The 17,817-nt window shown below is 42.9% G+C and overlaps 1 protein-coding gene across 3 annotated transcripts; it reads right to left on the reverse strand.

Annotated features, from left to right (window-relative positions):
* Positions 1 to 4,012: 4,012 nt before the first annotated feature.
* LOC137854848 (adhesion G protein-coupled receptor F4-like) lies at positions 4,013 to 17,332 on the reverse strand. 3 transcript variants are annotated; one of them, XR_011095420.1, is made up of 8 exons: positions 15,211 to 17,332; positions 12,828 to 12,929; positions 11,390 to 11,426; positions 11,087 to 11,247; positions 10,167 to 10,457; positions 7,301 to 9,398; positions 7,142 to 7,201; positions 4,013 to 4,958 (listed from the first exon to the last, which is right to left on the reverse strand). XR_011095420.1 is itself a non-coding variant. In XM_068678782.1 (8 exons), exons 1-8 carry the CDS (start codon positions 12,942 to 12,944, stop codon positions 4,953 to 4,955), a joined length of 2,079 nt encoding a protein of 692 aa, XP_068534883.1. In that variant the 5' UTR covers positions 12,945 to 13,407; the 3' UTR covers positions 4,013 to 4,952. The 3 variants fall into 3 exon arrangements, 1 of the variants encoding a protein (XP_068534883.1); XM_068678782.1 differs by lacking the exon at positions 15,211 to 17,332 and having other exon boundaries at positions 7,301 to 7,342; positions 8,034 to 9,398; positions 12,828 to 13,407; XR_011095419.1 differs by lacking the exon at positions 15,211 to 17,332 and having other exon boundaries at positions 12,828 to 13,407.
* Between the last annotated feature and the right edge of the window lie 485 nt (positions 17,333 to 17,817).

The raw sequence follows: 17,817 nt of genomic DNA on the forward strand, positions 1-17,817 counted from the left end.
TCTAAAGGAGGGGGAGTGAGAGAGCGGTTGTGGGGTTTAGCTGCCCAGCACAGTAAGGCATTAGGCAGGTTTCCTGCTATGGAGGAAATTGTCCCAAGTGCTGCTTTGTACATCTTCCTCATGTTATTGGGGCTAAATCAAATGCAGGTTCAGAAAGGAATTTTTCCCTATCTCAGACAGTTGGGGATCACTTGTGTGTGTTCCTGAGCTTCCATTTCCACAGTGGAAATTGCAGTTTCACCAAACAAACTCTCTGATTTGGGGCCCTGCAGTGGTGCTGCCCCTGGTGCTGAGCTCCCAGCTGTGCTCTTGAGGCTGCAGGCAGCTGTGCCTGGATCCTGCCTGACCAAACCATCTCTCCTTCACCAGCATGTGCCCTCATCTGGGGTGATTCCCCATGCTCACAGCCCTGCCAGATGCAAGAGGGCATCCTGGCAATGCGCCTGCTGCTCTGAGTCACTCTGCCTGCACAAGTGGCATTGTGTCTTCCCAGGGAAAGATTTTCAACTAGTGGAAAACTGTGGGAATTCTAGTTTCCCTTCCTCGTGCATCTAGCAAACATTCAGCAGGGTTCAAGGTCCACCCAGTACATGGTCCTGGGCTGCCTGCTGGAGGGGAGCCGGCTGGAGTGTGGACATTTTCCAAGATGACCTCCAGAGGTCCCTTCCACTCTCAGCCATTCTGTCCTCTCAAGGGCTTTCCCTCTGCTTTTCCCAGCTGAGTCCTTCTCCTCTGACAGCCCTCGGAGGGGCCTCTGAATCTGGGCACTGATGGGACCGAGGAGGTCAGCAGTGCTCACTTGCATGCATTGCTCCCCTGCCCGGTGCTGGGCCTTTGTGCTCAGGGGGCACCGCTCTCTCACCACAGGACCCAAGAGGCCTGAAGATGAGAGAGTTGCCGAGCGGATGGCGATACCCTGTGAGGCAGGCTTTCCCTCTTTGGGGCGTTTGCCATCCTTGCTGGGCAACTTCAACAGGTAGCCACGGAAACCCCAGTGATGTTGCCAGCACTGATTGTGACTGCGTGTGACCTCTGTATATTGCAGAGGCCGCAGGCTCTGTCCTCGCTCACTTCGTCCGAAGCTCGTGCAGGCACACACGCAAGTTGTGCAGGCTCGAGCAGGACTGTGGTTGTGCTGGCCAAGTGTTGGCTTTGCGGAGAGCGACAGCTCGAGACGCTGAGCCAAGGCAGCCCCCTGCCAGTGCTGCTGTCCCTGCTGCCTGGCTGTGGGGTGCTGAGGCTCCCACTGAGTGGCTGTCCCGTGGCTGTGGACACGAAGAGTGTGCTGGGGCTGTGAGCAGTGCTGAAGGCTCCCAGTGCATTGCTGTGCCTTTTCTCACCACCTCCTTCAGGTACACTGGGCTAACTCTGGCTTTGTTTGGGATGGAGCCTTGGGACTCCGAGGTCCTAGGCAAGCCAGGTCTTTCCCCAGCGCTTGCTGACAGGATGCCAGAGCCCACCTTGGGCTTGAGCACTGGGCAAGTGAGGAGGACTTCAGGGCTTCCCTTCTCTTCTGCCTCACATGTCCAACAGGGTGCAGACGCACATCCCATCCAGCCCCACTCACCTGTGTATGCCCTGCCCCAGCTCCTGACAAGGCCTGGATGCAGCCTCTCAACCATGAGCTGCACGGGGGGCTCCCCCTGCCCAGGGCCCTTTGTCCAAGGCTGCACCAAAGGCTGCCATCACTGCTTCTCGGCCCACCAGGAGCCCCTCGGGAAGCCCTTGCCACCCCTCTCCCACCGCAGTCTTGGGCTCTCCTTGTGTTCCCACTGGTAGCGCAAGGCACACTCGGCCAGTCGGCACGTCTCTCTTGGCAGGACATGGCGTCGGGTGTTGAGGAACGCCTGGAGGAGAGCAGCCCTGCTGCGAGGGGCAGCAGCAGCCAGCTGCAGCAGGCGGAGTCGGCTGAGGCAGCAGCAGACAGCCTGTGCCCCATCTGCATGGACAACATCACGGACGCCGCCTATGTGGACCCATGCTCCCACCGCTTCTGCTACAGGTGCATCCGGCGTTGGCGCAGGCGGAACAGCACCTGCCCTCTCTGCAGGCAGCGGATTGAGCGGGTGGTGCGCAGGCTGCCACGAGACCATGAGGAGCGCAGGGGTGGCTCACGTGCCCGCCGCTGGAGGAGCAGAGGCAGAGAGAGGGTGCACAGCAGATCCCCGCGGCGGCGCTACACCTCCCGCAGACAGCCCAGCAGCCGCGGCCCCTCGGCTGGGAGGAGAGGACCTGTGCAGCCCAACGCAGCTGCAGGGCCTGCAAATGGCACCTCCCAGCAGGCTCGTGCACGCAGGGCTCCTCGGCGGCCAACCCCACAGCGTGCAGGGAGTCACCCAGCCTGGACTCTGACTCCAGTCATCTTCCACCTCCGCATGGAAGCATCGGGAATGGTCCACATTGAATTCTTCCATGTCCGATAAATGACCTTATACTTTTCTGGTTTTGTCTTTTTTCTTTTTTTCTTTATGTAATTGTTATTATTATTGTTATTATAATTGTTATTATTATTTCCCTTTAATTAAATTATCCTTGTCTCAACCCGTGAGTTGTTCTTTGCTTTCCTTCTCCCCCTCCTCATCTAAAGGAGGGGGAGTGAGAGAGCGGCTGTGGGGTTTAGCTGCCCAGCACGGTAAAACCACCACACTGGTGAAGAAGAGCACTTCAGGTTTTCAAGTCTGATTACACTGGCAGGCTTGGTGGAACAGTTCCAAAACAAACCCCTGCACATTAATGGGTCTATCTCATAATAATTGGCACTGACATTAATCTGTTACAACAGAATTTCAACTCTAGTGATTTTTCTTCCCCCCCTAGCTAGGATTAGAATTTAGCCATCAATCACAACACTTACAAAAAAATTACCATTTCACAATGCTTAGAGGACAGCTACAGCTTTCACCTCTCAAAAAACATTCATGAAACTTCCTTGGTCAGTTTAATTTGGGGGTATAAAAATAAATCTCCAGTCCTTGCCCTCATCCGGTACCAATAACTGGTTCTCTGTAAAACCCCAGATATTCTTAATTAGCTAAATTATCATAAAAAACAGGGCAAAATACTGTGGTTTGTGCCAGCTTCTTCAAATCCACAGCTACAAAGAACTGGGGTCTGACACACACCTGGATGTACAAATGAGGGAAGGGCAAAGTGTTCAGTTGAGGCAAGTCCTGTTGTGTTTGCAGGTACCATAAAAATCCCAATGTTTCATTAATAAAATTTCACTGTTAACAGGAAAACAAAACAAAATAAACAACAAAAATCTGAGTTAAATGCAGCCCTGGAAAGCTGGCAGGAAAGAGAGGTGTTTTTAAATATATTGCACAACTCTATGACACATGCAATTTGCAGGGGGGGAAGAAGGGAGGTAGGCAAGGAGTAAGCTCTATAATTGCTTCAAGAAGAGAAATGTCAAGCACAGAAGATGCTGTTTGACACTAAGAAGTGGACTTTGAGGGCAATAGTCTTTTTAAATTTATGTTACACAGGATCCCAATTTTATCTCAATTTAATCAAAGCTCTTAGGCATGCAGACACACAACAACAACAACAAAAAAAAAAAAAAAAAAGGGAGGAGGGGTAGCCTCTTATAATGAGTCTTTGTAGAGACAAGACAGGAGTGGAAAATGCAAGGCAGAAACTGATTCCTGGGGACAAGAGCAACCATCTCTCACAGCCCAGACCAGGGCTCTGCCCTACAGATCACCATCTCCACTGTCCCAGCTTCTCCGCAACAGTAGCTGTGGGTTTTTCATAGTATTTTATCACATGCCCCACAACCCACTGTTCATCTGCCAGGATATTTTAATCCTTCTTCAGTAAAAGGGTGCTGATGACATAAGCCGGCAGTACACTGATTAAATTGGCTATATTTCAAACATATATGAAGAACTCTAGACGCCAGAATAGGAAGAGACATTTTTGGCTTGAGTAATTTTAGCTAATTATAAAAGGTGTTTGTCTACAGCTTTTGATAGAGGAAGATAAGGACCACTTACTAGAAACAAAGACAAAATTTCAACTTTATTTATTTGAAAGCATCAGCTTGTCCTGACAAGAGACAACACATTTATATCCAAGTCTTCATTACTAAGGGTTTCTTTCCAAGGACTTTTATTTCTTTCTAATAAAACCAGATATACAATCATCTGTGGATGAACTGTTTCCTTGGTTAGTACACCACAAGTGATATAGGAGATCTCCATCTACACCTGATTCAACTCTGAATCATATTCAAAGCTTGCTTTCCCACATCTAAAGAGGGAAGGGAAGCCCTATTTGTGGAGGGCTTTTCCTTCTTCATCTGCCCGTTTGTTGCAGGACTGGAAAAAGAATGACAATTCTGTTACTGAAAGACTAGAAAAGTGTTTTCTACATTTCCTCTGACATAGAGATACTGAGATGGAGAACAGAGCTGTAACACAGAAACAGTTATGCTGTCCCTCAGCCTGAGAGTAGAGACATCTGATGAATACAATGCCCACCTAATAGAATTATTTGTGGTCAAGGACAGACAAAAATAGCTAGATAACACTCAAAGTTATTTCATTTTTAATGTGATGTACAAATGTTGGAACAGTCCCATATGCTGTACAGCTCCTTATTGCACTGATGTGGAAAAACAAAAACAGGAAGAACTTGAAGCACTGAAATGGCAAATGAGGACAAACTCTCCTCACAGCAGTTTTCACAACGGTGAGAAACAACTTTTACATGTCACTGTGCTTCCTCTGAGGGTTGCAGCAACACTGATGGTTTTCTTGCTCCTGACAGCAGGTTCAGGACCTTTTCTCTTCTGGTTTTCACGATGCTTCCTGTGGTCATGCTCCAAGACAGTGCTGTCCACACTCTGAACTGGTCACCACTAAGGCTCATCTCAAACCAGAATTTCTCTGCAAGAGTTGCTCCTTGTCCTCTCACTGGTCAGATCCACTGAAGACAACTGTCCACTGCTAGGACTAGGAGAAAAATCAGGAGCTCAGATTAGATACATCTTCCATATAGGTAGAGGTTCCACTTCAAACACTTAAAATCTACTTCCATAAAATCCTCTGAGAAACACCACAGTCATCTTTAAATCTGAACCAAAAGAAAGGAGAAGCAAGAAGACCTGAAGTAAGTCTGGGGTGCATCAAGCCCAGCACTGCTAGTTGGCTGATGGAAGTGACTAACTCAGTCTGCACTGGTGTGGCCTCACCTCGAGTACTTTGTACAGTTCTGGGCACCACAATAAAAGGAAGACATAAAACTATTAGGGAGTGTCCAAGGGAGGGTTACAAAGATGGTGAAGGGTGTGGAGGGGAAGATGTATGAGGAGCAGCTGAGGTCCCTTGGTTTGTTCAGCCCAGAGCAGAGCAGGCCGAGGGGAGGCCTCATGGCGGCCTGCAGCTCCCTCACGAGGGGAGCGGGGGGGGAAGGCGCTGAGCTCTGCTCTCTGGGGACAGCGACAGGACCCGAGGGAACGGCATGGAGCTGGGATAGGGCAGGGTCAGCCTAGGGGTCAGGGAAAGGTTCTGCACCCAGAGGTGGTCAGGCACTGGGACAGGCTCCACAGGGCAGTGGTCACACAACTGAGCTGCTGGAGTTCAAGAAGCATTGGCACAATGCTCTCAGATATAGGGTCTGGTTTTGGGTGGTCCTGCATGAAGCCAGGAGCTGGACTCCATGATCCTTGTGGGTCCCTTCCAACTTGCCATATTCTTTGATTCTACACGAGTCTGCATAGCCCTAGATGTTTTAAATATTCACCACTAAGACTCCAGATATGTAGTTCCTCTCTGAACCATCTCAGAAGACAAAAATAAAAAATGTACCGTGACAAACTTTTCCAGCTCTGGTGAGTCAAGCTCCATATTCACAAACAACTTTACAAGTGAGTAACTAACATTTTCCACCCCTCTCTGTTATGCAATGGTAAATATTTACATGTGGTCTCTTCCACCAAAGTGAGTGACAGAATCAAACCAAGTGCTTAGCCAAATGCAGTTATGGCTTCCACAACCAGTTCTGCTCAGCGAGGTAACACCTTTAGAAAGTGTTGCTCAGACACTGGTTTAGTGTTATTTCCACCTCTTTTTTCCAGAATATTGTTGGTGGTGACTTGAGTGAAATTTTAACTTTCAAACTTGACCTAAAGCCTCGTATGAGGATTTACATCCTCACTGTTATTTGGATCCTAGAACTGAAAAGCAGGAGTTGTAATCTGAGCTTATTAAATAATGGCAAATCAGGAACTTCCCTTCTTTTTCTTGTTAGACAGGGAAATAGTTAACTTTAGCAGGGCTATTTTATTTTTTCTTTTTAAAAGAGGACCTTCTGCACTGCATTTAAACTTAGCACATAACAGCAAAGCTGGATGCAAGCAAAGACTACATTGGAGAGGAAGGATGCAGTGAAGTCCAAAGTTGCACAATCAGCTTCTCTAACACCAAATGACCCAAAGCACACCAGCAATGCTAGTAGCATAAAGGAATTATTATCTTTAGTGCCTCTAAAGCCTTCATAACAGAAGGTATCTATTTAACAACAGACAAAGATTTTCCAGCAGAGGTAGGAAACACTAACTCAATGATGTCAACACATCTATGCTGTCAACATTTTCTTAGGAAGCTGCTGAAACACATTTGTTTCCTTTGGATTTAAACATTTCCTTTAAATAAATTGCCTTGATATTAACAACATTAATTAGCACCAGATATGCTGGCTGAGCTCTGAGTGGTTTCCTGAACTGACATTCAGCTGGAAGCAGAACAACCCTCTTGACACACTAGAGATGCTGTCATAGAGATATTTTTGTGAAGAAAGCAAACAGGTCATTACATAAGGATTTTGGATTCCTAATTCTGTATCTTACTTAGTTAGTAACTTCAAGATAGATCCATTCTACTGAAGGGAAAAGTCATACATATTCTCTTTCTAAAGCACTTTGGTAGCACGTGTGATGAGAGAAAACCAAAGTACTACTTTTAATTTTGTAAAAAATAACAGCAGGTTATGTAGAGGTCACAGATTGCCACTTCTACTGTTTAATACCTTTACCTGCAAAATACCTTCCATGTATAAATGAGTAGGTGATATAAATTCTACTTTTAGAATTGGCATAAATCCTAAATAAAACCACTAAGGGGTGAAAAAAAATTACCTTTGCTAGACTACACTTCCGCTTTGATGAAAGGCAGTTTTTCTTCAAGGCTTCTCTGGTCTGTAGATTAAAAACAGACCCCCAAAATTAGAGGTTACAGTTTCTAAGTGTAGAAAATATTCACATAATCCAGGATTAGAGTGAAAATGACCCAAGTACCTTTCTGTCCAGAAGTGTCCCAAACAATAGGATGAAGAATCCCTAAAAAAATTGGAGATAAAAAACAGTTACAAAACACCATAACCACATGAAGTTTCTTAAATATTTCTTCTAGCATAGATAAAATAATGCTTTTATCAGTGTAAAACATCTCATCACCTGTGACAGTAACAGCAATGCCCCAAATGAGTTTACCTACCCAGGTCACATGGACTATCCAGGAATGCCAAGAATGGATACACAATTCATGTTCATTCTCATTACAAACTGGACTGATGGGTTACATACCAGAATTTTTTCAACATACTTAATAGCAGCATTAGCTAAGAAGAACTAAGGCAGTATGGATATACAATGGTATGTCAGGTAACATTGGACTTTGACACTGGTGAGTTAAACGAAATCATCCTTAATGGCAAGTAAGATTTTCTGGGTATTTGTTGGGTGATATGGATTAGACATCTTTGCAGTTACTTGACAGTAACCCATGTATTTTAATATAAATTCTTCTTCTTAATTCTTCATTAGACTTTGTACCAACTGGTTTGTTCTATTGCCCATCTCCATCCATGTCAACGCAGAATATCTAGTGCAGCTACTGCGTTAAATAGATAAGATGCAAGGAAAGCCTGCTTTTCAAGCACAGCACATGCTGCCAGCCCCTCTTCGATCTGCTGCCTTTCCCCAAGGTCAAAGTTTGAGAAGGCACTATGCCTAGATTTGCTGGGTTTACCTGGAAGGCGTTTAGTAGTGCAAATGTAACATGGAATGCCAGAGAGTGACTATCAACGATTGTTGCTAATCCAAACCCCCAGGTGAGGCCCAGAAGAGGTGTCAAAAGGGCAATGTTTTTGCTAATTCGGATCATGTTGCTCAAATCTTGTGACTTGCAGCCATCTCCAATAGAGGGTCTTCCCATCTTCACCACAACCACTACCACCACTGCCAAATTGACAACAATGATGCTCAGAGCAGGTACAACAAAGGCCAAAAGGGCTTTCGTCTCATACCAGTTAAGCCAGCAGGCTCCACTCCTTAAATATCCATTTTTAGGTTCAGTAATAGCAACAGTCAGGATAGATATGACTAATGGACATCCATATCCAATAGAGAATGCTGCAGCTATGAACGCAGATCTTGTTATCTTAAAAAAAACTAATAACAATCCATAGAGAATCAAGAGACCAAGGGTGAACATCCAAAAAAACAAGGCAAGATAGAAAAAGTGAAGGAAAAAAGTGGCTGCCACACACAGCCGGTAGTTTAGGGCTGTGTTGTGCACAATAGCTGCTACAATGAATAAAATATCAGCAATGAGAAGTGACGTAGCTATGTTCACCAAACAAAAATGGCGCATGTAGGTTATCTTGGTTTTTGTAACATGATGCCAGACGACAGTCTCGATAGTAAGGCACAGAACCAGGCTGAAAATAGAAAGGCCTAACCCCACACATGTAACGTAATCCAACACCACGTTTCGCAGCATGGTGGGGGACATCAAAATGGAAAAGGATTTGAACGTCCGGCGGTGGTGCTTGCACATACAAACAACACTGCTGATGTTGTCTGACTTCATTTTGCATGCCTTGCTATCCCATCTCCGCTCAGCAGAGTGCCATCCAACGCACTGAGCCTTGATGTTCTCCAGTTTATTCACTTTTTCAAAAGTAAGCAAAATACGCTGAAGCTCTTCTGGAAGAGACACAGATAAAACCATTCCGTTCACAAAAACAGGGTCCAAGTGGCTGGTTTCTATAATAGCTCCAAGTGTGGGAAATGCAATGCTGATTGCTTTAGAAGTCCTGGGTAATTTCAAAAGTTCTTCTTCTGGAATGACCACGCGCCCACTTATGTTGTTTGTCTTATTCAACTCCATAGAAAAATCAAAGCTCTTCCCTGAAGTATTCTTATATATGCTGTAGCCTTTAGTAGAGATGAAGTGTTCCTGTATATTTTCCGACCCATTCCTTAGAAGAAGATTCCCAGCGAATAAGTTCACTGAGTCCAGTAATGTTGAACTGGCATTTCTGTCCCTGACAAAAGCCCAGTTGGAAATGATGGAGCTGTTCAGAATATGGTTTGCTATCCTGCTGTAACTCTGAAACAAAGAAGAAAAATAAGTTATTTTTTATGTTAAAATAAAACAGTCTCCAAGAAAAAAAAAAGAAAAAAAAAAAAAAGCTAATTTAAACTCAAGGTTAGTTTCTATAAAGTCAATATACTTCTTTGTCAATAAACAGGTTCACACGACCCATCTCAGTCAAACCCAAACATCTCACTGTCATGAGTCACCAACAGAATTGTACTGTCCTCTTCACATCAAAGCTCAAAAGGTACTGGGAAGAACAGTATAAATTAAAAAAAAAAATAAAAATAAATATGACACCAGTTCTGTTTCACACTTTGACCTGCAATGTGCACCCTCTGTTTACATCTCCCTCTGCACAATTCATTCTTCCTCCACCTCTCTGATTTCTGAGTTCATCAGGGAAAGATTTCAGTTTTTACCATGCAACATGTGAAAACACAATTGTGATCAGCATATCCAACACTGCCTTTTCTGCCATGTAATACTTTAAAAATGAAGTCTTCCTTGTAGTGTTCTCCCAAGTCTATAAATGCTGCAAACATCTGCTTTTAAAGGAAACAAATTCCACCAATGGGAACTGCAGGATTTCTGCCATACGTGAATAGGTCAAACAGTTTCTCTGACAGCACAACACCCCCCACTTTGGGAACTCGTTCCAGGTGATCTCTGTGTGACTTGCAGCTACCACTTCATTGGAGAGTCCCTGGCAAAGCAAGAAACTGCACGGCTGCTCTGGCAAGCTCAGATCCAACTCTTCAAGCCCATAGAAATAAATACCTGCATTTTTTCTCTATTGACATTTTCTGACAACATCAGGGAGATATTCTTTAGCAATTCCACTATATCAGCAATGTTTCCTGGAATTGCTGGTGAGGACAGGATATCTGGGATGATGCATGAAAAATCAGCTTGGCAGTTACTATTCCCATGGTCATCAGCACCAAAATGTTTTGCTTCATTTTCTGGCTTCCCGTGCACTGGCCTTCCTGCTCCTACAAAGGGCAGGTGTCCTCCAGCAACACCAATGTGGCCTCCAGAACTTGGAAGAGGTTCACGTTCAGAAATCCTCTGGAGGGAGAAAAATAAATTTTGCAGAATTAACGAACAGAATCAAAATGATGCTACTGCTACAACCTGCAAAATCGTACAGTGCTGGGGTGTGTAATTAATGTGCTGGAAGGCCTGAAACCCAGAACCAAGGCTTCACTGAGAAAAATTTCTTGCTTGCACAACACTTTTGGAGAAGGAAGCAAGAACTGAATATATTGCCTTACTCTTCAAGTGACTTGGAAAAAAAAAAGAAAAAAAAAGGTTTTTTATTTTGTATTTGGGGAAGAATTTACTACAAATCATCTAAATATTACAGATCTTTGTAGTAATTAGAATTTGAAAGAGTTTTTGTACAGCTGTTCTCTCAGGCTCATCCTAGAGCGTCATTGTCTTGGTTTAGATCTGTGTGAAAAACATTAACCAGGTGAAGAAGACAAGTTCATTTCTGAACTATTTCAACACAGGAAGCGAATTTGGGAAATTCCAATTACTTAATTTAAGATGAAGTCAAAGCTGCACAGTAATTTGGCTTCTGGAATCCCATTTTCTTCCCTTTGCTCAAAATTTAACGTTTGGGTGAGAGGGGAATGTGTCTTCACAACAAATTATGACCATAGGGGAAAGTATATGTGCAATGGTTACATTACCTGAAAAAGTGACTGAACATCCAGATTTGCACAGGCATCTATGAACATTTGCCACTTTCTGTCTTTGCAGACAAAACTCATCTCTCCATGGAAGGAGGGAGAACAAGGCTGAATACAAATAGCTCCACTATGTTCACAGGGAATCAGATTTATACACCCATCTGGAAAACGAATCAAGCAAATATTGTCCTAATGTGCAAGACGGCATACTACAATCCATGAGGTGAGTATTTGGGGGCATAAATACTGGTAATGGATAACATTTAAAAAAAAAATTAGAGGACATGTAGCTATTTACTGTACCTTGCAGATTACCAGTCTTTGATTCCTTGCTGAGGACCTGAAAAATAAGGTAAAGTGGAATGTATATTGAATGTGAAAATAAATAAAAGATGACTACCTGGAACAAGCTAGAAAGGTGATTTCAAGGGCAAAATAGTCTTTCTGAGGTGCAGAAGACTTTTTAAGGTACAAAATAGAGTGTTTATGGCCCATCACCCATACAGAACAATTCAGATCTTTCTACTAATGTTTCGTCTCTACGTGAAGCCTTCACAGTTGTACTACTAAAGTGACAATACTGAGCTAGAGGACAGGATCATACATGCCTCCAGTAGTTATCTCTGAGTCAAAAAGCCCATATTAGTCTTAAGGTCTCCAGTATTCTCACACTGATGTACAAGGATCTGTGTGATTTTTGCCATAAGACGCAGCTACAGCTGTACAGAACACCACCAACAAAGCCTCTTTGTTCCAGTCCTGATTGGAAAGCAACACCAAGGCAGATGTGCCATGCTCAGCTGAAGGACACTTGCTGGGACTGCGTGTTGTACAGGCAGACTCAATCCAGAGCAACTGCTCACACATGGCTTTCACTTCTTGGTCAAATGGCTTATCTGCCATCAGTCAAACTCTGGAAACAAAGCTTGGCTGGCAATGCATTAGAAATCACACTGCTATTGCTGGGTAGAGTAGGCTGAATAGCAGCTTTCTAAGAGTCCCAGAGTCGTGCAGGGGGCTGCTTGGCTCTTTGAGCGTATCGAATACTGCCAAGTTTTCCTCCCAGACCTACTGATTTGACTAATTCTCTCACTGCAGGCACCTCTTCCTTGCAACCCTGAAAGCCAGTGAAAAACTTTTACCAAGAGAGCTCTGCAAGACCTTGCAGCCTCTAGTCCTCAGGGAAAGGCATCTCTTGTCATCTCATGCTTTGAGGTCCCAAAGCAACAACCATGTTCATTGCCTACAAGTGGCTGTACAGAAAGAAAAACCCATAAAAAAAAAAAAAAAAAAGTGGAGAGGAACATATTTTATGTTTCCATCATAAATCCTTGGAAGGGATTTGTATCTCACTGGCTCAGATCTACTTTGAATAAGCAGAGTACAACCAGAACAGAACAATTCTGGATGCATCATCCAGAGTGCCTAGTAGATCCATGGGAATTCTGGTGATAAATAAGATAACCTTTGTTAGGTCAGAGGTTGGACTCGATGATCTTGATGTCTCTTCCAACCTAGACAATTCTGTGATTCTGTGATAAATATAAGCTGTAGCAGTCCTGACATGAAAGAAGAGACCTTTTCCTTTCACTAGTAGGTAAAACTGAATTCTGAATGAACTTGAGTGAACTGGCAGTTCCCCAAACCCATTAAAATGAAATGTTGCTGGCTTCTGTGCCAGAAAACTCTGGAGTCCACTGCCTCTCAGGGACGCAAGGTTCAGCTTTGTTCACCAACTCACCCTGGGAGCAATGCATGGTGCAACCGGGAAGAAGTGCATAGCCCAAAGGAGCAGGCAGTGGGCCACCCTCACATCCATCGCCGCGCATTTACTGCCTTTCTCCTGAAAGAAAAACATGTTGAAGATGACATCATCTGTTTTCTCTTCTTGAACATTGTCCAGTTGCTAGTAAGTGAGCAGCTATACCCATTCCAAACACTGTCCTCACTGGGCATGCAAAGTGATTTTCAGACATTTATCAACTTTTTACTGAAAATGATTTGTGCACTTTTAAATAAAACAAACAACCTGCTCAATATTAGAAGTCACTGCATTAATAATTTACTGTAAACTGCAAGGTGAAGAGCTTAAAGCATTTCAGTCTGTGGGTGCCTTATGAAGCGATTTCACACAACCTCATCTCCACAAGGTTTAACTTTTGCTACTCTCCTCAGGCAGTCCCTGATGAGAATTGCCATGTGAGATGGACAACTTGGGCCCTCAGGGCTCTGATACCCAATTATAAGAGTTGAGAGCAGATGCTGCCTTCAGCAGGCACTACTTTTGATTCAGCACATGGCAAACTGTCCATAGCTGGCACCCAGCCTTTATCATCAACATCATAGGACGCTGAAATATATATTGAACAGTTTTAAAGTTAGGTTTAACGCTAGCAACCATTAGCCCTTCTAAGGACCAAAACTCATAAAGATAAGTGAACCACAAGACTCAGATCAACACTGCTGAGGAACAGGAGATGATCAGGAAGCACCTAAAGATATTAGGTAAAGGATTGTACCAACTTCTTTTCCAATTTCTGCAGTCATTAAATGATATTCATTGTATGCTCTTAGCCTGAATTCCATTTCACATTTGGGAATCCTTGACCTCGTCATGTTCCATTATTAATTCATATCCACTTTGTATTTATCCACTGATGTAACTCTACCTAGGGCTGTTACCTCTAGGTGAGGTAACAGCCTGGGACAGCTCCAGGTATCTGAGGCTCATCGAGATAATGAGCCATGTTACTGGTGAAACACAGATCTCGTTCAGTCACATTGCTTGACTCATCATGGAAACTACCCAGCCTCAGCACTGCAAGAACATGCCACGGTTACTACTACACAGCAATAGAAACTTAAAGCAAGTAATACAGCAAGAAGTCAGTCGCTTTGGGGAAAAAATATGGATACACTTATAGAAGCTCACATTAAAGTATATAGAGTATATAGACTTGCAGGTATCTCCTGCCCAGCTCAGGAGATGGTCACCAGATGTTGCACCTCCTCCTCCAACTAATTTCATTTGGTCATAGCACCCCAGGAGGGCAAAGGTCCCAGCAGAAGGAAAAGCAAAGGTCCCAGAAGAAGGAAAAGAGGAGCAAGGAATGAATGGCTGGACAATGGTTAAAGGAGAGGGGAAAAAAAAAAAAAAAAAAAAAAAAAACTTTTAAAATATTAAAAAAAAAAAAAAAAGTAAATTGATTTAAAAGTAAAAGGCAGTCTGACCTTGCACAAGCACAGCTACAAAAGCACCCTGCTCAAGAAGCAACAACAGTGGGAACTACACCCTCAAACTGGTGGATCCAAGGTTTCTGGCCAAAGGGTTTTCCATCACCTTAGATTACAGCTTTCCCCTCTCTGCTACCCCAGAAGCAGAACTAGAAAGAGATACCCATTCCTTTATAGGAATAGGTATCCAGCACAGAAATTCTAAGCACATATTGTGCAAAAAGAAAGTTTACGTTGGGCTTTTCTGTTCAGCTACACAATTTTATTCCCCCAAACTTTCACTGCAAACTTGTGCTACATATATGTAGTATCTGAAGAAGAAAAAAATCCTTAGTTATGGAACTGAATTATTTATTTAGGGCTTGAATGCCTACATGTTTAGCTTAAAATCCAAGCAGTTCACAAACAACCATGTGATCACTCATACAGCTAACTGCTACACAGTAAGATAAAAAGGCTACAGCAAGAGTCCTCAACATGATCATTTCAGGAAAAAAATTAAGGCCCTTATTTATACAAAGGCTTAATTGATTAGTATTAATTACTTTTTTAAAGGGTTACAGAAAAGGTGAATATAAGTAAAGCAAGTTGCACAAGGAGAGGGATCTTTACAATAACTTCCTAAGAAAATCTGAATTTTTCTGAGAACTGACAACATCATGACTAGAGACAAATTACAAAACTCCAAGCAAAAAGCAGAGGTTAATTAAGATGTCTAATTACTTCCACAGACATAAAGAGCAAGTATAAAACTGAGCAAACAAGCACAAAGTAAAAATAGCTTAAAGCAGTTAGATTTAGTTTAGTCATCTGATTTTACAGATGACTTCAGTTCCCTCACTGATAATTTTCAAACAGTCCTGGCAAAAATGTTTCGTGATGGTACTCACTGTTTTCGGAAGTCTGGGTTAAACTGTAAGCAAAATTATCAGAGCCAAAGATCCTCCAGATATGACGGGTTAGCATCCAACCACTCATCTGCTGCCATCTTGCCCCAGTCTCGCTATTATGGTCTTACCCAGCCTTGCTTCTGTGCTCTGATTCATTCAGTTTTCCCATGAGGAAATAACCTTTGGCATAAGCCTGCCTTTTTTTCTTGTCTGACTGGATCAACAGCGAGGAACCTGCAGATGATGATAAAGGCATTGCACTGAAAAATGCCAAAACAAGTTGCAAACACGCCCACAAAACTGCTGGATTGCCACCTTGGTCGGGAATCCTCACGAGTGAGTCATGCCCGTGTGGTTTGCACCTTCCACCCTCGTGGAGGAGGCACCGTCTGCTCTGCTGTATTTAACAGGTCTTCAGATCTTCAGTCTTCAAAGACAAAAAGAATTTACAATCAAAACTTAGTCAAGTTAACGCATCATGCTTCATAAATCAAAAATGACACTACTGATAATACCCTCTGCAGCTAAAAAGCTCTGTGACCAAGTGATATTTTCCTTATGGACTGCACAAAAAAGGGGCTACAGTTGCCTGCTGAAGCTTGTGCCGTGTTCAATGTCAGTTTTTTTAACGTTGGCTCACCATCATTCCTGCTTTTCTGAGGATTGCAGGAGCCAGTAACATACAGCATGCAGTTTCTCATAACAGAAGACCAATTCCCACTGCTCTATCCACAAGACTGTTTCAGATGAACTTTGATCAAAGAAAAAGTTCTACAATCCTGTAATATGTTTGTTTTGAATTTGTAGGGTTTCCAAGTCATTTTGTTTGCAACCACAACTTAAGCCAATCATCAGCCACAAGACAGATCTCATTTTAGCCCAGAGGTACGCATGATTTACCGTGCTGTTTTGATACAGACAGCATCGCATCTCACATCGGTATCAAGCGGGAATTAAGCCAAGCACAATTAAACAGCCAACATCACCGACCTGGGGAGGTTAAATGATTTGCATTCAATACAGTACCAGGTAGAGACGAATTAAAAGTGGCTCCTTAGCTCACGTGAATAAAGGGGTGAATACCAGATCATGCCAAAGTATGGACAGAAATTTTAAAAGACCATTTTTATTAGTACATGGAGTTGTTGTTCTACGCACACAGAGAACATTTGCTGTGATGACAAATGAATACCCCCCCCTCCATTCTCAACCGCCCCCCTAACCTAAACAACTGTCAGCCTTCGTATCCTTCAGAGGACATTTCAGCACAGACACACACACACTTCTCCCAGAAACAAAGAGGTGTAGATCTGTGCTCCTTGGGGCTTAGAAAGACACTCAGATCATGACTTCCCATAACCAGGATAACTGCTCCAGACGTTGAATGAGCAGCATCAGTCTCGTGCTTCACAAGTTGGTTGAGGCTGTTTGGATTTTCAAGATGGGAGGTATGTCCCTGGGCATCCCAAAGGGAGTGGTTTGTCTTTTCGGCTCTTGCAAAATCCAATTTCCCAAGATGAGCAGCTGTTTTGACACTGCTCTGAGAAAGCAATCAGGAACATCTTAAAGAATTTCAGTAACAGACAAGGCAGCTACAAAAACCTGTTTTCATCATTTCCGTCTGAAAAAGCTGAGAGAGATGAAGAGATGTGTAAGTTTTATTTTTCCAAAACTGTACTTTGTATGCAGACAAAGGCTTTCTGGAGAATATGAAAATTGAATAAAATATTGCATTTTTAAAATGCTCTTCTGTTGTTCTGTTCTTCATTTACCTTTTTCCTTCATCCATACCCTTTTTAAATGTTGTAATCTCAGTCTTCAGTTCTTCACTATGTATTTAAGAGTAATTCAAGCACACATATTACTGGGTGGCATCAGGATCTTTAAAATAAACTTAAGATACACAGAAAGGTCAATTTGGACCAACAAAAAAAAAAAATGAAAAAAGAAAGGAACAAGAGTTACTAAAAAAGTTGAGGCTTCCAGTCACAATTAAAAAAACAAAACAAAACAACAAAAAAAAACACCAGCAGTAAGATTTTCAGCTGTTGGGATAACTACCCTGTAAGTCAGGAACCAGAGTATCCTACTGAGTAAATTCAAATATCAAAGATGAAAGTCTCCAGTGGTGAGCTATATGAATAATACATTTGTTTTTCACCCAATCTCCTCCTGCAAAGTGTTTTTTTTGTTTGTTTGTTTTTGTTTGTGTTTTTTTTTTTTATGTCATATACAACATTTCTGAACATAACCCAGAAGACATTTCAACAGTTTTAAATTATTTTATTTACTGAGTTTGGATAGCATGCGTCATTTTACAGCACCAGTAAACAAGTCAGAGAAGCATACTGCTTTTAGGAACTTGTACTATGGAATGTTTTCAAAACCATTACTCTCTTCTCATCCACTCTAGTATGTAACACTAGCTGAAGACAAGACAGACATTTATTAGGGCAACTTCTTTATGGCTAAAAACACTCATAGCAGCGACTTTTAAAATAGGGTTTTATTAAATCAAGTCATTGCACTTGGGTCATTTATTGCTATAGCGAACAAAGGCCATTAAATAATTAACACCTTTCATTTGTGGTTTTAACTGATTGTCTT

The sequence above is a fragment of the Anas acuta genome, chromosome 3 (assembly GCF_963932015.1).
Source record: "Anas acuta chromosome 3, bAnaAcu1.1, whole genome shotgun sequence".
Lineage (NCBI taxonomy): Eukaryota > Metazoa > Chordata > Aves > Anseriformes > Anatidae > Anas > Anas acuta.